This window comes from Aspergillus mulundensis (genome assembly GCF_003369625.1).
Source record: "Aspergillus mulundensis strain DSM 5745 chromosome Unknown scaffold_2, whole genome shotgun sequence".
NCBI classification, from domain to species: domain Eukaryota; kingdom Fungi; phylum Ascomycota; class Eurotiomycetes; order Eurotiales; family Aspergillaceae; genus Aspergillus; species Aspergillus mulundensis.
The window spans coordinates 2154355-2179220 of NW_020797890.1; the positions used below are offsets into that span (position 1 = coordinate 2154355).

Genomic DNA, 24866 nt, shown 5'->3' on the forward strand with positions numbered 1-24866 from the left:
TTGCTGCTACTTCGTACAGGATCAAGAGGCCATAATCCATCAATTGAACTTATTTCAAATAAGTTGTTCAACCAGCTTGAAGCTTAAATGGAGACATCATGAAATGAAATAAATCAGGTGATTGGGCAGGGGTCCGTCCAATCATCGAGCATGGTCAAGTTATCCTTCCCATAGCGGTGGCACCCCACTTACCCCGATAAGATTAAAGGAAGCCTTGAATTTGATAAGTTGATCTGGGCCAGGGCCCGGCTTTCGGCCTGATTTTAATGGTCTTGGTGCCTTATGACAGATCATACAGTTCAGGTTCTGGGGGTTGGCGCACTCACCCATGTACCTCGTAATACTTCTATATGTGGGCGTACTGGCAGGAAGCAGTTTGACTGTTTGACCCTACTACTTCCCAGGGTTTCAAGTCTCCAGACAAATCGGGGGTTCCAACTCCAAGATACGGACCTTTAATTTTAGTCTGTGGAGCTGTGGTAAGACCACTTGAGGTGCACAGAGCACTCTGGCTTGGCGCACAAGAATGCAAGATCGGACAGAGGCTCAGAGCATTCTGCATATCTTGATGACTTTGATGGCTTGATCGCTGATATATCTGGAGCATCTATGAGTTTACCAGACAATCCAGAGGATAAAAAACAGGTGGCAGAGCGAGCATAAAAGGAACACACCCAACATCACCAGCGCTGTCTGGCAAATCATGCTTTATTGAACAGGCAGTACGACAATAAAGGATTCCGTCATGCGTAAGTATCTACATTATTGAAGACGATGGAAGAGGTTGCCCTAGTTATAAAGAAAAGATGAAAGAGGCCCAGACTCCGTTCCGAAGATGAGCAAAAATAGCACGCGGCTAAAGGGCGTTAAGCAACTTAAGCGCCGGCTGAGGGCAGCAGCCGCCTATTACTCTTTGGCAGAGTATTTTTAGAACCCTGCCTTCTGCACCTCATCCACTCGCGTCCCGACCAAGAGGCATCCGTTCCCTCTTCCATCCTTCCAGGGCCTCTTCCCTTCTGCTCCATCCCAATATTGTTCCCCGTCGATCCTCGAGGGCGTCTTTATCGTTCCCAAGGTTGGTTTCCGCCTCACGCGCCCCTCGTGGCCTTTGTTTCGCCCGGAACTTGTCTCCCCTTTGTCTTGTTCCCCTCACCCCGACCGGCTTTCATGTCTCTCTGTCTATCTATTCTCCAGCCCCCCGATTAGCGCACATTCAATGCACCTTTTCTTTTCATTCTCTCTTCCTGCTAGGAACATACACTTGCTTCATACACCGTCGTTTCCTTGCTAGCCTCTGCTAATTCCAGAAGGAGACGGACTCGCGGTCATCGCGATCAGCAAAGCCTTACCTGTGACAAATGCACAGAAACCTTTCGTTCTATCGCGCGCTTTATTCGACCCATCTAACGGTTTCTGTATTCATCATACTCATTTGATACACGCCACTCCTTGACTCGAAGGACGACTCGAACTCCATCTCTTCAGCTCATTCATTTATACTTCAACCTCGGTAGCCTCGTTGCGCGCTCCGCCCGCAAACACTTTCCCTCATGGGTCGAAGAAAGATCGAGATCAAGGCGATCAAAGATGATCGCAACCGCTCAGTGTTAGTCACAAAGTCTTGGTATAATGGCGACCCGATCGCATAGCTAACGTGGTCATTGCCTAGGACGTTCTTGAAACGAAAAGGCGGTCTTTTTAAGAAGGCACACGAACTCGCGGTTTTATGCTCTGTTGATGTTGCGGTTATCATATTTGGTCACAACAAAAAGCTCTATGAGTTCTCTTCGTGTGATATGCAAGATGCTCTCTACCGCCACAAATTTGTTTGTTACTCCCCCTTGCTTTGGGTCGTATTGGAGATCTGACTTGAAACCGCCGCAGCTCTGCCCACCCCATGAACACAAAGGACCAGCAGACTTCAGCGGCAAACGCGATGATGATGAAGAAGACGAAGAAGATGCCACGCCTGCTCCCGATGAATTCCATGCGCCCCATCAGAACCCCCCTCAAATGATGGCCGTTCCTCACCCAGGATTCCAACACGTCAACCACGCCCCCTCTGCCTCTCCTCCAATCCACAACGGGATACCTTTCGATCCACGCCATGGCACACCACAGCCACAAGGAGCCTCTAGGCCCTCGTCGAGGAATCATCTACGTCGTGTCAGCTCAAATCTTGGGGGTCCGCCTCATCATGGGACCCCGCCCCCACCTCCGCCTCCCCCGACCAGCTTTTCATACATGCCGAATCCCTCTGTCTACAATCCGAATGTACCTCACAACATGGGCCAGCAGCCATCACGACCGCCTCAATTTGCGCATTTTGGCCACCATGCCGCGGGACACCAGCATCAACCGCCCCACCCTCAGCATCAGCCCATGCCGCCGCACTCAATGCCTCCCCAATCAATGGCTCCTCAGCCGATAATGCACCACCCACAAGCGCATCCACAGCACCACCCGCAGCATCCTCCGCACACTCTCGCACAGCCCCCCACTACTATGGCCATGTCACAGCCACCTCACCCGTCTATACCCCATGTGGCCCAGCCGTATCTGCCAGATCAACATCAGCATGCACAGCGTACGGCATCCCTTCCCGAGACATCGACAGATCAAATGCCAGCAAACCCAAAGCCGGAAAAAGCGCAATCACCCCCACATATAAAACCCCTGGCAACTTCGAAGTCGCGCAGTATATTTACGCCTATTGATGATCACGGATCGGTCCTAGCGCGCAATTTCTTCGTCGGCTTTGGTGAGAACACGAGCGTCAAGACCGAGCCAGTGCAGGATGAAGCCGACGAGAAAAAGTCACCTAAAAAACCGTCACCCCCGCAGCGGGCCAAAACCGAAGTCCCTCTTTCCAACTCCATATCGGACATAAAGCCTCCTGCGCGGACCAACAGTGGCCAACTGGGTTCCAAACGGCCTCAACTCAAAGTTCAGATACCGAGCGAGAACTCAGAGCCGGGAAGTGCGACAGCAGAGTCGTCGTCGTCCGCCGGAAATAAGGCCGCAACCCCTGCGAAATTAGATCCCAGTCATCCGGGCGTGGTGTTACCGCCGCCATCTCCATCTGCAGGTGCCATCCACAGTGCGGGGGCTCAAGGGCCCCCAAATCCATTCGCGAGGCCGCCGCCTCCCTCCACGACGACGGCATCGGCACAAAACACCACTGCTTATAATAACAACCAAAACATAGAGACGCCGATTTCTGCATTGCCTAGCCGATTTGTTTCCGATGCGCTCCTTCCGTCACCGTCTAGTTTCTTCCCTGCCGAGTGGGGATTTGGCCGCTCAGGGCCGGACAGCAATATACTCCCAAGCCCTCTCGTGTTTCCAACTCCTCAAGTGCAGAATGGTCCAGGGTTTGGTAGGGAGGAAGAGCCAGATAAGAAACGCAAGAGTTCAGACAGCGGCCCTAACGGGGAAGTCATTGCAAAGAAAGCAAAAACATAATTTTCGTTCCCACCTTCTTAGATGATGCGATTTCCAGCCTGTGCTAGTATCACGCTATTTCGTCGCACCTCATTTCTCGTTGCATCTGAAGGCGTTTGGAAAAGTTGTTCGGGATTGGGAGTACGGTTTCTCCTTCAAGACGTCTCTTTCTATACTGTTTGTCTAATGTTGGATTTCCTCTCTTCTCGCTCACTTTCATTTCGATTCCTCGAAGTATAGTCTTGTTTCTCTATACCCCTTGTCTGGTCTGGCGTGCTTGTTCTTCGTCGTTCTTGGAGTACTACCTAGTGTAGTATGCAGGCTCAAGAGAAAATTCGCGATAATGAAATCAACTCCAGAATGGCCATCTTGGTATTATTTGAAACAGCTTGCTATTTCTTTTCTTCTACCATATATCTTCTTCTTTCTTTCCGGGGGTTTCTATCTTTCTTTTCTTTCTCATCTTCTCCGGGTTTGTGGGGGTAGATGTTTAATTAGGTCTATGTTTATATATTGCAATCAAATGGTATCGAATTCCCTGCCTCGCCTGGTTCGAGACTACCTAATTAATCCTTGCTGGACGCTAGAACGGAACTTCATTCGCGAAGAGCTAGCAGCTATGAAACACTTGCAGTTTCAACTTCCCGCCACCATAGAAGGCACGAGTAAGTATGAGGCACGTAAGAATGCTCTGTGGAAAATGCCACCAATGAAGTCTATCATTAGAGTAGATGCATGCTCGCTATGTAGTATGTACCAAGTGAATATGTACACATGCATTTCGATTAGATCAAATTATACACCCAGAACATTTCGGCAAATGACCGTTCAGAGACAGACTACACGGTCTCTTTCCCGTCACCCATTTTAGCAGAGCGCGCCCTAGCCTGCACCTCCAGGATCTCCTTCCTAGCGCGCTCCTGCTCGGCCAACCCGGTCTTCGCCATCGTATGCGTCTTGCTCAGTTCAACGGGTCTCACAAAGACACTAACGATCAACCCGACGCCAGCCATAGCGGTATAGAAGATCCAGATGCGGGACAGCGAGAAGGTAAATGCAGATAGAACAACGCTTTTCTGGTCCTCGGGCAGCGAGCGAATGAGGTCATGGTTGTTGGATGCAAAAGAGTTCTGAAGCGACCTTGCCATTTCGGGACCCACTGCCGCCGCGATGGTAGAGGTCTTGTCGACGAGAATGTTTTGGTAGATGACCGTGCCGATGACGATGGAGATAGCAGCGGACACTTGACGGAGGAAGGAGAACGTTGAGGTTCCGGCGGCCATGTCGGAGGGATGGATGTTGGCCTGCAGAGCGACGAGGGGCGCTTGAAAGAGAGGGCCCGTTCCAATTCCACCGATTAATTGGTAGATGATGATGCGGGGCCAACTGGCGTATGGCTTTAGGTCAATAAACAGGCCGTAGCCTAGCGCTAAGAAAACAAAGGCGGCAACGATAATCTCACGGTAGCGGCCGGTCTTCTTGATTAGGATTCCTGTTATAATCGAGAGGACAGACAAAGAGAGAACCTGGGGGAGGACGTAGACACCGCTAAGGATGGGGGAGACGAGAAGGACAGATTGGAAGTAAAACGGCAGGTAGTAAGAGCCGCCCATGAAGACGAGGGAGTGCAGGAAGCAAATGAAGAGGACAAGAACGTTGTGCCAGTTGCTGAAGAGGCGGATGGGAATAACCGGATAACGGGCAATTTTCCATTCGTAGAGCATGGCGAGGACGTAGGTTAGTACGCCAAAGATGATGAGACAGAGAACTGTTGCCGAGTCCCAAGGGTAGTCCACGCCGCCGAACTGGAGGCCGAATAGAAACATGAGAGTAGCGCCGACGATGAGAAGAGTGCCGGACCAGTCGATCGCCTTAAGCCCGGCGATCAAGGGAGTTTTGGGTGACTCAATCTTGAGGAAGAAGAACAAGACAAAAAATGAGAAACCGCCAATCGGTACTACGCAGGTCAGTTTCAGTCGCAGATGCAGCGTGCAAGACATAGAACATACAGTTGAGATAGAAACACCAACGCCAGGTAACACTGGTTGTAAAGGCGCCTCCAACGAGAGGACCTAGAGCGCCTGCAATAGCCCAAGTAGTTCCAAAAAGCGCATAATACATCGGCCGTTCTCTGCAAACAGTCAGTACACAACTTACGAGGCAGGGTAGAGACCCACTCACCGAACGCTGAATAGATCAGAAACAGAGATATTTGCCAATGTGATAATCCCGCCAGCTCCAGCACCCTGGATTGCCCTACCAGCCAAAACCATGGGCAGGTTGATGGACAGCGCACAGATCAGACTACCGATGAGGAATCCAGCGTTGGCGAGGAGAAGAATGGGTTTCCTGCCCCAGATATCACTCACTTTGCCCCAGAGTGGGACAAAGGCTGCGTTGGTCAGAGAGAACGATGAAGCCATCCACGAATATCCACTCTCAGATGCATTGAAATCGGCGGCCATCGTCGGTAGGGCTGTAGAGATGATGGTCTATCAAATCCCGCGTCAGTACATATGAACGTAGAACAGGCACTATGAGGACCATACCATATCCAAAGCTGCAAGAAACAGGACAAGCTATTTATCCTCAAGTCGGTTAGGTTAGCACACCACCCGAGCAGTATTTCAACCAGAACACAGGAGAACATACGCAGAGTGCGCCCATAACCACTGCGATCTTCTTCTTCCCTAATCTCTGCGCCTGAGACGGAACCCGGTCCAGCGGGTTCCCAGTCTCCGTATCCGGTGCTGCATCCGCATCATCGCCGGGAAGCGAATCTTTATTCTCTGACGACGAAGAACGAAGTCTGGCGCCCTCCGATGACTCGTCGGCATGCGCTCCGTTCGGCGCTGAGGCCTTCTCTGCTGTCATAACCTTGTCGACTGCATCCTGAGGATACTTCTCCTGTTCGGATGATACTTCATGCGCCGCCATGTTGCCAACGGAGGGTAATCGAATGTTAGGCAGAAAAAAGTATCGATGAAGAGGCGAACAGATGACTGGGTCTGGGGTAAAAAGTTGGACTTGGCTCTCCGTTTGGCGGGTCTTGCCGAAGGGCCTAGATCAGTCACGCAAACAAGATGTTAGCTAGATAGAGATTTAGTATGCATCGCCGTAGATTTAATATATGTTGCGACTGCAACTGAGAGATTGTCGTCAAACTTCGGCCGACGACGGCCGTACAACAGAAGCATAAAATTTTATAGGAGGCGGGGACCTCCGAGCAGGCTCCGACCCCAATATGTTCGCGCTAGGCAGAACCAAGGACAGACGGCCGTCTTTTCCGAGGCCGAGACTATCTCGATGAAGAGTGGGGATAGGAGTTCAGGTTCCAGGTGCAGGTGTTATAGCAGTGATGCTGTCATAATGCAGGATTTGATGCGTTGAAATGTTGATTCGACCGGGTTTCATGTCTAGAAATAGCTCCGAGGTGAGACACGAGGGAGAAGAAAGACAATTATACAGATCGTTGCCTGTTTAGGAAGGTATGCTTCTTCGCGTCTTCTTTACCAGTTCTATGGCATCTACAGTGGAACTGTAGCTGGGGTATAGATAATCATACTACTCGCAATAATGATCATAAGGGATATGTGTGCAGAGCCAACTCCAAGACCACCTAGTCTTTCGAGCTGCACAGCCATTCTTAATCCTGTAACTGAAGTATCTCTGCAGGGACAGATGTCAGAACCAATACCCCGACGACTAGAATGACAGACTTACCCGTCAGAAACTCCTCAAAGCTGACCGTGATATACCCATCACGATCATCATCATACTGTTTAAACACATCCGTCATGCGCCGAAGGCTAATGCAAGCCTGGACAAACAAATCGAAACTCATACCCGACGCCTGAGGCCCGCTGCCAACCCGCCGCCCCTTGTTCTCAAATGTGGTAAAGAGCACCGTCACAAACGGCTGGCTAAGGCGGTATCCGAATGTGACCAGCGCGTTCTCAAACTCCCGGAGACTGATGCGCCCACTGCGATCTTCGTCAAACCGGTCGAACAGATCCCTCCAAGCCGCCAGATACCGCCACAAAGACACGAACTCATCGTACGAGATTGATCCGCTCCTATTCCGGTCGAACATGTTGATCATCGTCTTCACCGTCTTGGGGTGGAATGCGGAAAAGTCGCCGTTCACCAGGGCAGAGCCCAGCTCCTGCTCAGTGAGCGCCCCGGAATGCGAAGAGTTGGCGGCGCGAAACAGATTGAATAACTGGTCGTCGTTGGGAAGACCTAACGGCTGCGGGGTGGGCGGGGGACGTGACGCAGGCGGAGGGCGGTTGCGCACTGGTTGGGACGGAGGCGGTCCATGGCCATAGTTCTGAGGTGGAGGTGAGGGGTGGAGGAGGGCGTTCGGGCGCTGTTGGTTCTGAGGGACATTGGGTAGAGGTCGATCTAGGGCTGCCCGCGGCGGCACAGGGTGTCGATGATGGGGGTTTGGAGGGCCAGAGTATGGACCACCCGGCGAAGTAACTTGCGGTCTATGCTGAGGTCGGTTTCCAGGCTTCGACTGCATCGCACCGATCATCTGCGCTACCTATTTATTAATCGTCAGCGGCGGCGCGTAGATAGGCCCAACTGCCATCGCAAATGTGGCCGGCGTACCTGTTCAGGCTCCGCATGTCTAATGCGAACCACTCATATCAGTATAATGTCTGTTCAAGCCTTTTAGATTCCAAATTTGTACTCACGCCGGAAGCGCATCTGGATTGTAAGCCTTGTTGTACGCCATGACCACGGTGGCTGACGTAGTGCGGGCGCAATTTAGTTGGAGGGGTCAAGTTAAAGGTCTGGGGGAAAGGAACGAAGCAGATGCCGTTTCAATCGGGAAGGGAAAACATAGTCTTAAGGAGAGAGGCGAAAGAGCAAACAAAATTTGGCCCTGAGGGAAATAAGGAGTAAGGCCATTCTTCTTTCTGAGCGAGGCTGTTGTCATGACCGGGCGGAGACGTGGGTCGAAGCCCGGGGATTAACCAGCTGCCAAGAGACTGTGCCCAGAGTCTTGACGGCCGCTTTTTCGATGGATACGAGGGATACGGTTAGATCTCAGCCTTGTAACCGTTCGCATTGTCATGGAATGCAGTGGAATGCATACCAATTCGTTGTCTGCTCAAAGACTGACTCCAGAAAGCTCATTTGGCATGCAAGCCTCTCTGCCTAACTTCGCGCGATGCCGATCCATATTCCGAGGTTTCTCCATATCTCTGAAGTATACGGGCGCAATATAAATATAACACCTAACATAAGCTATGAGTCGCAGTAGCGCTTATCGACATATGACGCCGAGTACCACTCGTCAGCCTAGCTAAGCTTACTCGCTCGGGGTCCACGGTTCGATAGCAAGTGTCATATACATATGTTGGGACTAGTAAGTACCAACGTCCGCGTCAAGCGCAAGCAAACCGTCTAATTCCGATTGCTGCTTGAGAACAGCCACGATCTCCTTCCATGCTTTCGCCTGGAACTGCTTTCCTTCTGCCCCAGATGTCAGAGCAGTTGATTCACTGCGCCAGGTTAGTTTTTCTTCTAGAATAAGGACAACAAACTTACTCCAGATATCCATCACTTCGCCAACATTTCCCCTGCGATTCTAAGCCCTGGTATGTTCCACTAACCAATGATCGGCTGCCTTGCTCTGTCGTGCGAGCAAAAAGCTTATACATTACCCAGACAACCACTCGGTGGTAGAACTTGGTATATTGTCGCCCAAGTGACGAGACGCAAAGCCCCGGACTGACAGTGTTGACGATTACCGGGATTCTTCCATTCTCATTGCGCAGACGCTCGGCTACCTCCTTGAGGACATACTCCAGAAGAAGCTTTGATATACCGTACTGTTTTGGCCCGCTGAACCGACGCGCATCATTGAGATGCTCCAGCAACGGCCCATCCGTCCGGAGGCTTTTCGCTTGAACACGGACAAACTGCTGACTCGAGACGACGGTCAAATGAGTTGGACTCGAGTCTGTCGAGCAGCTTCGCAGTTTCGGCAGCAGCAGGAGCGCCAGTAGAGAAGTGGACAGCGTGTTGACTTGTAATGTCTCTTCCCACCCCTCTTTTGACGCAGTGAACTCCCGATTCCAAAGGCCCGCGTTCAAAAGCGCAACATCCAGCTGTTTCAGCCCCTCAGCACGGGCGGCAAAGTCCTTCACGCTCTGGAAACTGTTCATTTCCAGTTCCCATACCTGTACGACGCCACGTCTGTCTGTGCGTTTCTCTAGCTCTCTCTTAGTTGCTTCACCACGCTGTAGGCTTCGGCTACCGATGATCAATGATTCAACCCCTAGGTTCAGCAGCTTGATCGCGGCTTCGAATCCAAGCCCAGCTGTTGCACCAGTCAAGACGACTGTCTTTCCAGCGAATGAGACCCTTGGGTCTGTTGGGGGGTTGAATTGTGTCCTGATGAGCCGTATTAAGCCTGCCATTGCGTGTGCAATTCAGGGAAAGCAATATAGCGAGAACCTGGACGAGTAATTAGGGCTGCAAGGATCCTTTGCTAGTCGCTACTCGAATCTCCTCGGGAATGGGTTCATGAACTTCGCCGGCATGCCGTGGAGAATAATTAAGATGGAGATGGAACGCCTGACACTTGTGATTAGCCGATTGCTAGACCCGCTTCGCATTCCAGCGGGTGCCCGCTCGGAGCTATGTGTCTGGGACGCGGCCCAGAAAAGCTCAGGGATACGGATACGACACCTCGGTTGAGTACTCCAATGGTTCGACTGGCGCTCGATGACATGCAGAGCAGGATCGACTGAGGGCGAACGTGGCTTCTCACCTCGTCTGACTTAAGGTCAACGGCAGCAACCTCAAGATACCGCAGAGTCAAGCCGTATATCGACCTTGATAGACAGACTCGGACATGAAGATGCGGAGTTAAGCTTAAATTTTGCCTCAGGCATCAGAGCGGATTGCAAACGTGTCAAACACTGATGTGATTTGTGTACCTCCTTTCATCACCAGCCAGTGGACTTGATGGCGAACTGTATGCCCCATTCGGTTTACATTGTAAGTTCGCGGGTCTATACTTGCCTTCCGCCTACTTTTGTTCGCGCAAAATAAGCTAACCTCGAGAAGGAATGAACGGCGCAATCGATACCCTGAATTTTGGCATAATCCCCAATCTACAGAGCAGCTTATACTTCCCCAAAGTTCAATTCTGACTCATTTTTCGAAAATCCCATTATTCCACCGACGGAAGGCTTCGGGGGTCTGTTATAGCCTAAATTGAACGGAACGAGTATGGCAGTCCAAAGCCAAGAAAGTCAAGCGCCGACAGATGGCCGAACGTGGCGGCAGTATTTCCCAAAGGGAGATCTGTGGGTGTTTGGTTATGGGTGAGCCCACTTCAACATTATTAGATTTAACCGAGGTTGAATAGGCACAGAGCTAACCAGTCTCAAGGAGTTTGATCTGGAAGCCACCGCCCCATTATGGTATGTCCTAGGCTCCTAGCTACCGGCTAAAGGTATAGTGTGGCCCTAGGCATGTGTTGGCTAACGAGAACAACCGTAGACCAACGAGTACCGGGGTATATCGAAGGATACGTGCGCCGGTTCTGGCAGGTTTGTTGATTCTTTCCCCACACCTCTTGTACAGAGTTAACAAACAACATCTACATCTAGGCCAGGTAAGCAAGCGAGCCTCTGTTGTAACCCTCACACAGCGAAGGGACTCGAACTAAATTGGACTTGCAACTACCAGCACCGACCACAGAGGAACCCCTGAGAGGCCCGGCCGCGTGGTGACGGTGATCGAACGCAACTTCTGGGAGACCCTGGGTGACCCAGTGGGTTTTAGCCCTGATGCTCTCTTTTAAACCCAACTAACACCCGGAGCAGTTGTCCCACCTGGAGAGCGCAACGACCCGCGTCTGGGGCGCCGCATACCACATCCCGGCTTCCCATGCGGAGGAAGTGCACGACTACCTCGACGTGCGAGAGATAGACGGCTACAGCGTGCATTACACGCCGTTTCACCCTGTAACGACCAGTGCCGCCGGCACCGCCACAAGCACGGACCAGCCACCGTCAACAACACCAATAACATGTATGGTTTACATCGGCCAACCAAGCAACCCGCAATTCCTGCGCGACCCGGCCCGGCGCGAGCCGCAGGACGTCGCGGATGTCATTTCTCGGGGCGTCGGACAGAGCGGGAAGAACACGGAGTATCTGTATTTGCTGGAAAAGGCGCTCGAGGGCATTGGACTGGGGAGCGCGGACGAGCATGTGACGGACTTGGTGAGGAGGGTCAGGAGCATCGAGGGATTGGGCGAGGCTGGGAAGGAGGAGGCCAAGGCCGAAAGGGATGTTAAAGCTGCGCTTGCGGTCGCTGAGGCGAGTGTAAAGGAAGGAGAGAGGGGCTTAGCGGAGTAGATGGTTAAGATAGACCAGATTTTTAGACATGATAAACGCTAGATTGAACCGAGGACCGTCTTTCTGGGTGTTCTAATCGTGTCGAACTTCTTGGATTCGATTCCAGGGTTGAGCTAGGATGATAGTATAAGTGAAGGTTGCCGCATATGAAGGGTCGTCTGAGGCTCAGAGCCGGTCGGTTGAACACGTCGATTGAAGAACTGAGTGCCCATGGCAGTGATACTTGTGGTGTTGACGTGGTTGTGTGACTGTAAAAGTACCGAAATTTCCGAATGGTACACACCGTGCGAGTGTCGGAAGATGAGTATCCGGACTAGGTTCATCGGTGTAATGATCGGAACCGGGATGAAGTCGAAAGGACGGTGCGTGGTTCTCAGGCCAAACAGGAAACCTGTGGTGAGCCTCTACTCTCTTTACTCGTGCATAGATCTCCGTATGGGATGCCAGATTAGATGTCAACCACTAGCTGAAGCACACCAAATTCAAAATAAAGCAAGGCAAGCATTCATATCGACCAAAGGATCATGAGGATCAGCATTCATTATCTTTCCAAGCGTCATCAACCATCAAAACTGGGCGTCATCGATCGTGTCATTTGTCGGCAGCCTGTATAAGGGGAAACTGATTCTTCAGGCACAGAATGTCCGGGCTCAAATATATCAAGGGCCGGATTGGTTGCGCCAGCCTGGAGATAACTCTATATTAATCGGAGCACGTGGGAAGGGCGAATATGCCATGGACAGATAGGGTAACGTACCACCGGAACCACCACCGCGGTAAGCTTGTCCATCGGCAGGGCTGTTGTAACCTCCGCGACCTTGGAAACCGCCGCCGCCGTTGCGGGGATTAGGCCGTTCAGAAGCTTTGTCCACGCGGATAATACGACCGTCAAATCTGGGTGAGTTAGTATGAAGTTTGAGTTCACAAACAGAATAAGCAAGCACGTACTCTTGGTTGTTCATGGCGCCCATGGCAGCATCTGCTTCGGGCTCGCTGGTGAAACGCACGAAGCCGAAGCCACGGCTGCGGTTGGTGTCGCGGTCCTTGACAACGACCTTCTGCCTGTGAATACTGGTTCTCGAGCAAGAAGGGGAGCGGGGTGCATGATTGATGAAACACGTACAGCTTCCTCGATGGTGCCATAACGGGAGAACCCCTCACGAAGAACTTCATCAGTCGTGTGCCATGCGAGGCCGCTAGTTGGGTGGTTTTGTCAGCGCGGGGCTATCGATCCGATGAAAAAGGAAGAGAGTCATTGCGAGAATGTTGGTGACCATAAGAGACGGATAGACAGACCCAATGAATAGCTTGGCCATCTTAAGGTCCCGCTGAGTGGATTAGGCTGTTATAGGCTGGGAGTCGATCAAGAGTTCGACAGTTGCAATCGCAGAAGGTCTGGAAAGCAACAAAGTTTACGACAACGGAGAGCGAAAGCAGCAGATCAGGCCGTGAGAAGAGGATGGAAGAAGGAAGACGAGACTCCGGAGGGGAGAAGAATTTAGTCGATTCAAGAGGGGTGGCACTAGCAGGACTGGGAGGGACGGAGTGAATGTCGCCCGCTTCACTCGCTGGAGGCTGATTATTATTCCTCTTTTTGAGAAAAAAAAAATAAATTACCCCAATAATTACAGCCACCCCTGTTTGTGGATTGAACAAGGGAGATCAGGTTACCTGTCTGCACTGCAATGTCAATCTGCAGCTCTGCACAGCAATCGAACCCTCGAGGATTGAGGCGAAAAGGCAGAGACCAGGAAGCACAAGACAAAAGCACCGGCCACCTAGCGAAGCGGGGGAGGATTGGCGGCACAGCAGAGTGAATGCAGAGTGATGGGATGCAGAGATAACCAAATGGCACCTTGAGTCGTACACAGACCACCAATGATCGGCACGCATCCCGCCCAGGTGCTCTTTGTGCTCTTTGTGGTCTCTTTGCCAGCTCGCCACAGCCATCCCAGCGAATCGGACGCGGACGACGTGAGGAATCCGTAGCACTCCGTAAGGCCACGGTCGAGATAGCGGGGTTGGCAGCTCCCTCTTTCCCCTTCGGAGTTCGCTTTCCCTCGGTTGGTCAGAAGTGGCGTCGACTAGTAACGACTAAGCCTGTACTTGCAGAACCAGTCAGTTTGACCCGCGATCGAGCTGCAAACTTTATGCCGAATGGACGCATCATTTGATGTCTAGACCCTGTCGGCGGGCTTGGGACTAGACCAGACCCGAGGACGGTGATGTGCAGCGCTACTCTGGGTTACTCTGGGTTTTGATCCTGATGCTATATATTCCAGCCCTGTTCTTGGTGTCGGATATATAATCCTTGGAAGGTAGAATTGAATCCAACATGGAAGTATGCATCCAACAGAAATTAAGCCCGTACAAACTCAGACAATTTGCTCGCTTGGTGTTTTGAACCGGCTGTTGAGGTACAGTACTCCAACTGGGACTGCCCTTCCCTCACTTTCAAATCATTCATCGTCCATCTTCTCTCCTCATCAACCATGCTCCTTTGAATCATCAATTCTGTATCCATTGCCCGTCACTCCTCGACCACCATGTTTTACTGGAACATGGACGATGCGAGCAGAAATTTGATCCTCGAGCTCCTGGAACAGGATGCCCTGGAGGAGTCCAACCGACACAAAGGCAAGCAGAGGGCAGGCGTGTTTACAGACGGTGAACTCGCGATCAAAGACTGGTCTGACCAGCTCAACCAGTCTTCCATGGTGATTCAAGATCATAAGATGGCACTAAGTTTTGCAAAAGCTGTATTTGAAGACGGGATTGCTCTCACTCTGGCAGCTCAGGAAGAAAATAGAGCATTTACAGATCGACGACTGGCATTTGAACTTGTTGGTGAGCAGCCACCGGTAGATGGAGAGTCCTCGGTCCACGAACAACCCCTGAAGCTCGTTGATGCTGCGTTCTCCGAAGCAGTCGCTTCCCAGCTCGACGAACAAGACGAGACACTGCTAGAAAGCCGCCCTAACAAGAGACGATGCATGGCGGAAAGCTCCAAAACCGCTGCGAACCGTGCCGTTACTGAGGTGCAATCAGAATGCGTGGCTTGTCTTCACGAAAACCCTGCTTGGGACATGGTTCAGGGACAGTGCTCTCACTTGTACTGCAAAGACTGCATGGCTCGCTTGGTCAATGACGCCCTCGCAGACCAGTCGCTATTCCCTCCGCGATGCTGTCGTCTGCCGATACCACCGTACGCTCTGAGGAAACACCTGGGTGCCGAGCTCTTCAGAAGACTTGAGGAGAAGGAAATTGAGAACAAGGACCCATTCAGAACCTACTGCTCCAACACGGAATGTTCGAAGTACATTCAACCCCCATATGTGAAGGGATATATCGGCACCTGCCAAACCTGCCAAACGGAGACATGCACCTTGTGCAAGCGAGCTGCCCATGAAGGCCCATGCATTGACGAGCATGATGAAGTACTGAGGCTTGCGAAGCAGCACGGATGGCAGCGATGCCCGCAGTGTCACCATCTCATAGAATTAGCCACTGGTTGCAATCATATCACGTATGAAACCGGGAAGCACTCGTATGCTATACACTAACATTCATCCACGACCAGGTGTCGCTGCCGATACGAATTCTGTTATGTCTGCCTGGTGAAGTGGAAGCAATGCCGTTGCGCAAATTGGGACGAGAACCGATTATACGATAGGGCTCAGGTGGTTGCTGCTCGTAATGCTCAGCGTCCGGCTGAACCACAACAGGCCCAGCAACAGCAGCCCGTGCCACGGCACGCTCCTGCGCAGCAAGACGTGGAACGTGTGGCGGAAAGGATCCGAGACATGGATTATTGCTATCACACGGGACGTTGGTATCGTATCGAAGCTGAGGATGATGAATACCTTGAGTGTGATTTATGTGGTGATGAGCTTCCGGAATTCATACTAGAATGCCAGGACTGCGATCTCAGGGCGTGCGCACGCTGCAAGAATAATCGGCTCTAATGGTGCTGGAATGCTACAATGCATGAGCAGTTGCGATTAGCGACTGGGGATGGCTGATGAAGGACTACTAAGGCAATAGGATTTATGTGTACGAGTATCACAAGGAATCTGTAGGAGATATCCAATGACAAAGGCTCTTTCCATCAAGTTATCAGTCGTCTAACCAACTATAAGGATTTCAGGTGTGACGTTGCTTGCTATGAGCCCATACCTCCTTCCCACTTCCCGACTTAGATCATGCTGCCGCACATCCAAACAACAACACTACCCCATTTCAGCTCAGCATGAGGCCAGGACTTGAGTCCTAAGCCGGCTCGCTTGCTATTTGCCTTGGGGATATTCGACTGGATGGGTATCGCAGACCAGAAACGTTTCTTGAGCTGGTTGTCGCAACTGGATGAGGCGGAGCCAGTAGTCCCGCCAGGGGATAACCAGCCTTCCGCAAGATTCATCTTTGAAGGTATGCAATTTGACTTGAGCTACGCCGTCGATATTGTGGGTATCTATCTCACACTCGTCAGGTGTCCCTATAGAAAAGCAGACCTTGGACAAGGCCCTCACTTCTCAAAAACGGCCGCCACGAGCGCAGGACTTGCAACAAACCCGCCTTGGACTTGAAGACTTTGAGCAACCAATTATACCTACCCGACCTGCAACAAGAGGAACTGGTTCCGGGATTACGAGAATTGAGAGAAACGGATATGAACGTCTCCCCAGGGCGAAGACTAAGGAGGACCGGTACGAATACAAGAGCAAGGGCTCGCGAGTGAAAAGTGATCGGGGCGCAGCTGCACCGAAAAAGAAGTCATCAAGGCAGAAGAGGAAACATACCATAAACGAAGACTTCCGTGCTTCGAATGTGCCGCCAAACCGATTGACGGTACCGCCGTGTCTAGAATGAGAGGGAGGACCAAGCTAACGATGTCTCTAGCTCCATTCTGCCACGAATTTGGGCATCTTCAATAAAGGAAGACGATCATCGCCAGTCAAAACTCGAGGTAAGAAGATCAAACCTGATGCTGCAGAAGCGTCCGTGCCAATTGTTTGTGCCGTGTAGTGCTCGACCAAGGCTTCTCTGAAACTGAATTCTTGAGCAAAATGCCTACCCACGAACAAACAAGCCAGCTTCGTCGACAGAAAGACAACCTCTTGGACTATTTTGACTTCGGGAATGAGACAGGGCAGCCCTTCCAAAGCCATAACCGAAGAGATTCCGAAACGTCGAGGCCCGGTGCCAAAGAGAGATCTCAGCACCAGTTGGACTTGGGTCAGAACGATAACGAGGTATATCACAATGACGATCCCGCTTCGAAAGCAGATACAGTCATTGTACCATTTAGTCAGCATTGCTCCCGCGGCAAAGAGCGAAACACCACTGCGAGACACATAGTATGCTCACAAGCGGAACAAGAGACACGTGCTGCTGCGCGCGACGTTTCCCTGCAGCTTCTGGACTTCGACTTGTACTCGCCAGACGACAGCATGAGCATAAGCCCAGCCAAGAAGTATTGGACACTGGAGGAGCTCAAAGCACTTATGCAACGAAGGATATCTGCGTGGGGACAAGAAGATGACGGCTGTACCACGACACAGACTCAACCCCAACGACTCTCACGAAAACGCAAACATACTTCCCCCCCAGGAAATGAAACTACCAGTACACAATGGTCGCGACAAAAAGTCGCCCGGGGTCATAGCCAACAACTGAAAATCAGCCCGACTGACAGCAGTACTAGTTCTCAAGCCGCCATTCTGTATCCTTTCTCGAATCCAAGAATGTACACCCAGTATTCTCCGGGGTCACCGCTAGCCATTCATCGATATTCGGGCCATACCATGGCAGATGACAAAGTTCCGCCTCAGCGCCCTTTTCAGAACGAAGGGATAAGTGCCTTTGATGACGAAGATACGCTCCTAGTGTCACAAGCGTTTGATGCCGCATATGAGGCGATTATGCAACCAGAACGGGACGCTTCGCTCGACCTACCGATGTTATCTTCACCCAAAAGAAATGAGACTGTAGGCAACGATCAACAAAATACTGATCAAGGGTTACAGACGGCCTGGGAGTGGGGCTTGGAGGACGCCATTTTGGACCCCTCCCATGTTGAACCGGATATGCTTCTCACGTACAAGGAGGACCAGAATAGAGCATTTAGTACCACCTGGACTGGAAATCTCAGGCAACAATCTCCTTATGTCAGTGGACTATGCCCCAATCGGACAGCTCTTCGTCCCATACAAGAGAACTTCACTTGGAGAGCTTCTGGGATCAATGGTTCCGAAAGAGATATTCTAGACCTTGGCCCACTGAAGAACTTTTGGCGACAGAATAAGTTGTACTGATATTGACTTGGAGAGACTCTTGGTATGTGATGGCTCTCTGCGTCATATATTCAAGGCAGAGGGCACAATGATTGGCAAATTGTATAAAGAAGCATATCATACAGATTTCATCGGCAGGTTTCATAGATTCTAGGTAAGCCTCGCTCACTCTATTATATTGCATGGATGAGCCTTGCTAACGGTCCTATTGTCAAAAAGATACATATCAAAAGAGTTACTCGGTCAAGGGTTCCATAACTGCTTGCCAGGCTATGATTCGGGAATACGAGACCTGAGCCCATGGAAACCCAGTTAATTTAGAAGGAAGGCAGTGACTTGGTCGCGAGTCACCCCAGCATATTGGGATCTGCATTGCAAGACGCTGGCATTGCCTTTGATGTTACTTCGAGCACTAGCACATAAAACGGTTTGCTCTTTGAGGGATTTTGCAATATGAAAGAGATGCTCATTGGAGCCGATGCATCCTGGACCCAAGCGAACGGTAGGCTAATGCAGCGCACTGGCTCAAAAAGTAGACGGCTCACATTACATGTTTGCTTCCTTTCGCCTTGGTCGAATCTCTTTATATCCTGGTTGGGAAAGACACCAGTGTACGGAGTACTGAGCCTCGGATAAACAAACCGTTAGTAGAGGGCTTTCGTTTCAGTATGTTATGGCTGGTCCAGATTTAGCTCTATTCTTCCTTTCAATGGCCATGTGAAATCACAATTCTCAAACCCTGGAGTTCGTCCCGGGTACCAGGTTGTCGGGACGGTGCTGCACCCTCTTGGAAGCCCGCTCCTTCCTGCAGTAGCTGAAACAAACCTATGCCTCTGCTTGCATTTAGCACACTATCCACGCATCCGACTGAGCCGGAACCGGAGAGCAGGGATTGCGAGGTCGAATGTCTAATAGCCGCTGCAACGGACAGGCCCCAGGCGTACTTTGCTATCATCACCTGCTTACTCGGTGAAGACAACAGCGAGCTCAGTCATTCTGCTGCCGGTGCCAGTGTTGGTCAGACTCCCATTCGGAGACGACATTTAAAGGAGCCGTGCTGAAGGTCTATTGCAGTGCCATTCACTCATTTATTTCATTACGCCTGGTCAAATACCTCCCCAACCTCTATCCATGTTCTTAAGTCAATCTCCACGCGATCCGCCGTCAAGGCCAGGAATAGGCATGTCTGCAACCACTACACGACATCCGTTGACAAAGCGCAATCTCGCCATCCTCGATCGGCTTCTTCAGAGCGTAAGTCTCCGCCTGCAGTTGAACCCGAAAATAAACAAGCCCTAACTGTGACCTGTCCGCGCAGAAACACACTACCGGACCAATCACCTCATGGGCCGAGAAGGTCATATCCGAAGAGCAGCTCCAACTGCTTTGCTCCCAGCCTCGCACTGCCCTCTCCGGCAAAAGTCTGCTCACCGGAGATAGCACGACTGAGACAACCATCGAGCGTGACATGGACCTTTCCACCCAGGGGGTACGCATTCCCTCCATCGCTGCCACAACCACGACAGACCCTTTCAAGATCTTCGAAGATGGCCAACGTCCGTTCATGTGTCTCGAGAGTCCGCTGGAGCGGTATCTTACCCCGGGATCCAGTGAACCGAGCTACTTTAGTCGTTCCGCCCTGGCGCAAGTGGGGCTTCAGTATGGAGATATGGAGGGGAAGAGAGAGAGAGCTGATATTGCGCGTGGACATTTGGAGACCGTGAGAGATAATGCTCTTCAAGCTCGAGAGCAAGCCGGCAAATAGCTTCGAGGTCCTCTTTCAAGTGACTGTACATCATGAGTTGGGCATGTGAAGACCGCTCCGCACAATATACCTAGAAACCTATGAAGTACTTGATATGTCTTCCATCGCTATACCTGGCTCTGTCCATCCTGCACGGACAGGACGGTTCAGTATCGACTATTGTATTAAGTGGGTATAATTAGCGTGGACCTCACGGTTGTATAGATCTCACTTTGGCAGATACATCTCTCCCATATAGCCAAACAACGCCGCTCTCTCTATTCCAAGGTTTGCATGCAATAGCTCATCTGAAAGGACTTGAAATCAGACGCTCCAGATACTGTACAACGCCGGGGATGGAATCCCAAGGGTCTCTTGGTTTGTTGACCGTACCCAATTCAATATCGCTGTATATCCCACCTCGCAAATCCCCACTCACAGCGCCGCATACGCCTTCACACTAGACCCTTTCTCTCCCACTCCGTAGAACTCAATGGGGTACTTCCACTCCATGAACCGCGTCCAGCCTAAACATTTCGAAGTTGATTGATTAGCAAAGCCCCCCAACCACAAAGCAAACAATATACAGCGGAAGAAATCCAAACATACCCCAATAAGCACATCTCCTCCCCAGATACTTCCCGATGACAGGCACAATCACCATCGTCAGTAGTAGCTCCAGCTGCTCAATGCTTTCTTGCCACTCGGCCTCGGCATCGGAGTAGTCCGAGTCGTCGGAGAGCGTCTCCAGATCAGAGGCGGAGGTTGATTCGGAGGGGAGAGAGGCGATGGACGAGACGGAGTCTGTGTAGCTTGTGCTTCGGGCGCGCGGGGGTGTGTTTGTTGTTGAGGAGGTCGGGGTGGGGAGAATGTACGAGTCTGTGGTGGAGGAATCTGAGGACATTTTGGCGGGGATGAGCTGACTGGCTGGTTTTGGAGAAGAGCGGTGGCTTGGAGAAGGTTACTCGAGGTTGAGGTGTAGTCGTGAGCTGGTAGGTAGATTGATGCGGAGTTAACGGGGGTTGTTGTTGTGAGTCGGATATGGGCCGAGGCCGGGTTGGGCGATGGTATTGGTTTCAGTGGAAGAGAGGGGTTCGGGTTCGGGTTTATCGAGTTATCAAGCAGTGGCCTGCCTACCGCCTGAACGAGCGCAGCGTCAAATGAATGTACGGACTACGGAATCGTGGCCGGGGGTTGGAAGTTGGAACGATGAGGTTATTGGCGGCCTTGTTGCCTGAGGATCACACCGAGCAATATCACGTGTTCCTGCTCCGTAATACCAATACGAGGAGTTGAGTCATCAAGTCCACGTGACCACTCTGCGATAACAGCCTCGCCATCAAACTCAAAGCAACTGCGGCAAAGGCGAGAGATATCGACTTCAAAGACAACTCATTTCTGTTTCTCTCTACCGGGTAAGGCTCTACTTTGTTCTTTTGTTTATATAGGAGTGGTCATATTTCTTTTTTGCCTCTTCTCCAAATTACCTCCCACAATATGGCGGAGACTGTACGTCACACACCCTTGTTTTCTGTGCTGTATCTTTTACCGATCGCCCACAATCTAAAGTTCTTGTGCATAACCTCCTGGTCGCTGTACCCAACTTCCGCCTTACTGGTTGCTGCTTCAGCGCAGGAATAATTCCATATCTGCCTTTTTCGTCCTGTCTTGTTATGCCCGCTTTTTGAGCTCCTTGGCATTCTGAATTATAAAATCTCTCACCCCACTAACGACTTATCCGGGCTGGCTGTAGGTCGAACCAACGGCTCAGAAACAACGCAAGTCCGTCGCATTCAGTGAAGGAACCGTCATCATGGACACAAACGGCGAAGTCACACAACAGCTCGAGAAGCCTGTCGAGGAGCAAGGTGCGGATTGCCTCGATCCACCCCTCCGCATTTCCCACACTACAGCGACCACCGATCTAACACACAATCAACAGCAGACAAGGCCGTCGACGAGGTTACCGATCTCTTCAAGGGTCTCGCCAAGAAGAAGAAGACCAAGAAGCCCAAGGACACCGACGCCGCCGACGATGAATCCTCCCCCGCCCCCGCCGCGGACGGCGAGTTCGACCCCACAGCGCTGAAGAAGAAGAAGAAGAAGACCAAGAAGGTCGACGCCGGCGACTTCGAAGCTAAGCTCGCCGAGGCCGGTATCGCAGAGAAGGAGGCTGAGGAGAGCAAAGACGCCGAGGTTCCCGAGGGCGATCTCGAAGCCGGCACAGGAATCTGGGCCCACGACGCCACCCAGGCCATCCCCTACTCGCTGCTCGTTTCGCGATTCTTCTCCCTTATCCAGAGCCACCACCCCGATCTTTTGTCCAGCGGAACCAAGTCGTACAAGATCCCTCCCCCGCAATGTCTGCGTGAGGGTAACAGGCGTACAATTTTCGCCAACATTGCCGATATCTGCAAGCGCATGAAGCGATCCGACGACCACGTCATGCAGTTCTTGTTCGCGGAATTGGGTACCAGTGGAAGTGTTGACGGAAGCAGGCGTCTGGTTATCAAGGGTCGTTTCCAGCAGAAGCAGATTGAGAACGTTCTTAGGCGGTATATTGGTATGTTCACCTGTCCTTCACATTCTTCTTCCGTTCCGAGATGCCGTATGAAATATGAGACTAATGAGAACAGTCGAATACGTCACCTGCAAGACCTGCCGCAGCCCCGACACGGAGCTCAACAAGGGTGAGAACCGTCTGTACTTCGTCACTTGCAACTCTTGCGGATCCCGTCGTTCCGTCGCCGCCATCAAGACCGGTTTCCGTGGACAAGTCGGCCGCAGAAAGAGGCAGGCTTAGATGTAACCTTCAGGTCAGTTTGTGGTTTCGGTGTTGCGGAGGGACTAGGATATCGTCTGGAAATGGAGGAGACCATGTTTCTTCTTCCGTTTCGTCTCATTTCCTTTCTATCTCTTGGCGAATGGAATTATCTTCTCAGTTCTCTTTATTCCCCCTTTTCTCATGTTTTCCTCTTTTCTTCCATGTAAAGATTCATTCTATCTTTTGATTTCTTGGTATCATTGATGTCAGGGAGATGGGATGATAGTGAGCTGAGGCATGGGGATGTGAAGGTAGCTGCAGGTGCGGCGTGCCGCGCCTGCAAAGGTTGAGTCAAAAGCGGTGATGACGATATTCTTAGAATGTCATGATTGATAAGTGTATTGAATGATATGACGGTTTATAGTACAAGTTGTTGCTCGATCTCTCGTGGGGTAGGCTCAGTCTTTTAGGTCCTGGTAGATCTTGGACGCGGTACATTGCAACGTGATATACGGAGAACGCTGGCATAAGATAAGTCCTTAGTCTAACATGATATAGGATATTTTTGATCGTATCAAGAGAGAAAAAGAACAATTCGATATACACGCTGCATAAATCATAAGCGGCATCTGTTGTAAAGCAACGCCGGACATCAATGTTGTCGGCAGAGTTCCTTGCTCAACGTAATTTCGCCCCGCCAATCTGCATGGCGAATGCTGCCACATTCCTGGTCTGAAGGTATACAGTACCAGGGCCGATGAATTTACAAGCCAGACCCTCGCCTGCGCTGATGTTGGAGATAATACCACCCGAGGCGACGCGCTCGAGCTGGTACTTGCAGTTCCAGGCTACAAGATGGCCATTGTTGACGAAGTATGTCTCCCCCTCTACGAGCTGAATAGAACCGGTTAGTTAGTAAGAGGGCATACCTTCCATCCAACTTTTAGAAATAGGATATCACTTACTTCCTTCTTGAGTATTGCTCCGAAACTCTGTATCCAGAGCAAACCGGCGCCATGGAACTTGTAAACCCAGAGACCCTCGCCGGAGAAAAAGGTCTTGGCCAAGCTCTGCGCTTTGTGGTCGTGCTTGACGCCGGTTGTGCAAGCGAGGAAAGCATCTCGACCGACTTTCCACTCTTGTCCCTGTGAAATTCGAATGATAGTGATGTCGCCGAGAACGGTTGGCGCGATCAGGAGTTCACCTGGTCCGGTGTATGTGGACATTGCCATCTCACCTCCAGCAATGAATTTGATCAGCCCGAAGGATAATGTACCCTTGAGCGTCATTGTAGGAGACATCCCGATCATGACGCCTGATTGATGGTTAGTATCTAAATATGAACGGTATGTGGACTAGGGTTAGGACGGACCTGGTTTCACCTGGAGCGGGCATCCGACGGCAAGCTGAAGTGTGAGAAGGGTGTTGCTATCTCGATGACTGATCCGATAACTTCCACCATTGAAGGTTCCCACATCGTCTGCTGCTGTGGATGTGGCTCCTACAAAGGATCCACCGCCGACTGATTGCGACGCTGCATGCGAGGCAGGGGGTGGTGTTGGCTTTGGAGCCGTAGCATACGCCGGAGCATTTTGCGATGCGTACGTCTTTTCGCTAGCTGGAGGGGGTGGTGATTGAGGGAGGGCTGTGTTGGCCGCATATGGTGCCTGGTTATGGCTGGCATAGGTCTTCTCGCTCGCTGGCGGGCTCACAGACGGCGGCGGGGGAAAGTCTGTTTGCGCATGAGGTTGTTGAGTGGGAGGAGGCGGATAGCTGAAATTGGGCGGCGGGAAGCCAGGAGAGGGCTGAGGAAATCCGGAGGACTGTTGAGGAAATCCCGGTGAGGGTTGAGGTGGTGGTGGGAAAGCTATATAGTAGGTAAGCCGTGTATTTCTATATTTATGGTTCGGACTTCCGGTTGCCATACATGGGGCATTCTGAGATTCTGTAAGACAATTAGATGTCACGTAACGGTGATTAGCTTTTTGAGAAGGCAAAACATACGAGAGTACGGAGCTCCTTGAGTCGGAGGGGGTGGATAGTGGATTGGATGTTGCGACATGATGAAAATGTGAGCTTCTGCAGATACTCAATGCATATACTCTAGACGCAATTTGACACAGGTCGAACGACAAACCGACGTAAGACGCTCACAGGTGCGCTCGAGTACTTTTAGGAGGAAGAAGCAAAAAGATAGCGAGGACGGGGGTGCGAAGGGCGCTTCGATTTAAGAAGCT

The 24866-nt window shown here is 51.4% G+C and overlaps 11 protein-coding genes across 11 annotated transcripts; 6 read left to right on the forward strand and 5 right to left on the reverse strand.

Annotated features, from left to right (window-relative positions):
* Window positions 1–1803: 1803 nt before the first annotated feature.
* Window positions 1804–3465, forward strand: rlmA (SRF-type transcription factor RlmA; the record flags this gene model as incomplete). Its single annotated transcript, XM_026745366.1, has 1 exon — window positions 1804–3465. One exon carries the CDS (start codon window positions 1804–1806, stop codon window positions 3463–3465), a length of 1662 nt encoding a protein of 553 aa, XP_026606232.1.
* Window positions 3466–4283: 818 nt separating this feature from the next.
* DSM5745_03351 (MDR family MFS transporter) lies at window positions 4284–6381 on the reverse strand (the record flags this gene model as incomplete). Its single annotated transcript, XM_026745367.1, has 5 exons — window positions 4284–5401; window positions 5454–5575; window positions 5626–5936; window positions 5994–6023; window positions 6097–6381. 5 exons carry the CDS (start codon window positions 6379–6381, stop codon window positions 4284–4286), a joined length of 1866 nt encoding a protein of 621 aa, XP_026606233.1.
* A 709-nt stretch (window positions 6382–7090) lies between these two features.
* On the reverse strand, window positions 7091–9878 carry DSM5745_03352 (Short-chain dehydrogenase family protein; the record flags this gene model as incomplete). Its single annotated transcript, XM_026745368.1, has 6 exons — window positions 7091–7113; window positions 7168–7990; window positions 8059–8077; window positions 8145–8196; window positions 8830–8957; window positions 9004–9878. The coding sequence occupies 6 exons, from the start codon at window positions 9876–9878 to the stop codon at window positions 7091–7093; spliced, it is 1920 nt and encodes a 639-aa protein (XP_026606234.1).
* Window positions 9879–10732: 854 nt separating this feature from the next.
* Window positions 10733–11831, forward strand: DSM5745_03353 (gamma-glutamylcyclotransferase; the record flags this gene model as incomplete). The annotated part of the gene is made up of 4 exons (XM_026745369.1): window positions 10733–10772; window positions 10835–10889; window positions 11158–11242; window positions 11295–11831. 4 exons carry the CDS (start codon window positions 10733–10735, stop codon window positions 11829–11831), a joined length of 717 nt encoding a protein of 238 aa, XP_026606235.1.
* Window positions 11832–12490: 659 nt separating this feature from the next.
* DSM5745_03354 (RNA recognition motif domain-containing protein) lies at window positions 12491–13004 on the reverse strand (the record flags this gene model as incomplete). Its single annotated transcript, XM_026745370.1, has 4 exons — window positions 12491–12528; window positions 12589–12725; window positions 12780–12893; window positions 12955–13004. 4 exons carry the CDS (start codon window positions 13002–13004, stop codon window positions 12491–12493), a joined length of 339 nt encoding a protein of 112 aa, XP_026606236.1.
* Window positions 13005–14377: 1373 nt separating this feature from the next.
* DSM5745_03355 (BRcat and Rcat domain-containing protein) lies at window positions 14378–15796 on the forward strand (the record flags this gene model as incomplete). Its single annotated transcript, XM_026745371.1, has 2 exons — window positions 14378–15357; window positions 15412–15796. 2 exons carry the CDS (start codon window positions 14378–14380, stop codon window positions 15794–15796), a joined length of 1365 nt encoding a protein of 454 aa, XP_026606237.1.
* A 348-nt stretch (window positions 15797–16144) lies between these two features.
* DSM5745_03356 (uncharacterized protein) lies at window positions 16145–18142 on the forward strand (the record flags this gene model as incomplete). Its single annotated transcript, XM_026745372.1, has 4 exons — window positions 16145–16256; window positions 16318–16676; window positions 16728–16794; window positions 16854–18142. The coding sequence occupies 4 exons, from the start codon at window positions 16145–16147 to the stop codon at window positions 18140–18142; spliced, it is 1827 nt and encodes a 608-aa protein (XP_026606238.1).
* Window positions 18143–19303: 1161 nt separating this feature from the next.
* Window positions 19304–19886, forward strand: DSM5745_03357 (uncharacterized protein; the record flags this gene model as incomplete). Its single annotated transcript, XM_026745373.1, has 2 exons — window positions 19304–19375; window positions 19440–19886. 2 exons carry the CDS (start codon window positions 19304–19306, stop codon window positions 19884–19886), a joined length of 519 nt encoding a protein of 172 aa, XP_026606239.1.
* A 414-nt stretch (window positions 19887–20300) lies between these two features.
* Window positions 20301–20769, reverse strand: DSM5745_03358 (uncharacterized protein; the record flags this gene model as incomplete). The annotated part of the gene is made up of 2 exons (XM_026745374.1): window positions 20301–20392; window positions 20475–20769. The coding sequence occupies 2 exons, from the start codon at window positions 20767–20769 to the stop codon at window positions 20301–20303; spliced, it is 387 nt and encodes a 128-aa protein (XP_026606240.1).
* Window positions 20770–21678: 909 nt separating this feature from the next.
* On the forward strand, window positions 21679–22668 carry DSM5745_03359 (translation initiation factor eIF2 subunit beta; the record flags this gene model as incomplete). The annotated part of the gene is made up of 3 exons (XM_026745375.1): window positions 21679–21733; window positions 21808–22428; window positions 22502–22668. The coding sequence occupies 3 exons, from the start codon at window positions 21679–21681 to the stop codon at window positions 22666–22668; spliced, it is 843 nt and encodes a 280-aa protein (XP_026606241.1).
* A 639-nt stretch (window positions 22669–23307) lies between these two features.
* Window positions 23308–24691, reverse strand: DSM5745_03360 (AIM24 family protein; the record flags this gene model as incomplete). Its single annotated transcript, XM_026745376.1, has 5 exons — window positions 23308–23523; window positions 23595–23944; window positions 24002–24496; window positions 24557–24574; window positions 24634–24691. 5 exons carry the CDS (start codon window positions 24689–24691, stop codon window positions 23308–23310), a joined length of 1137 nt encoding a protein of 378 aa, XP_026606242.1.
* Window positions 24692–24866: the final 175 nt, after the last annotated feature.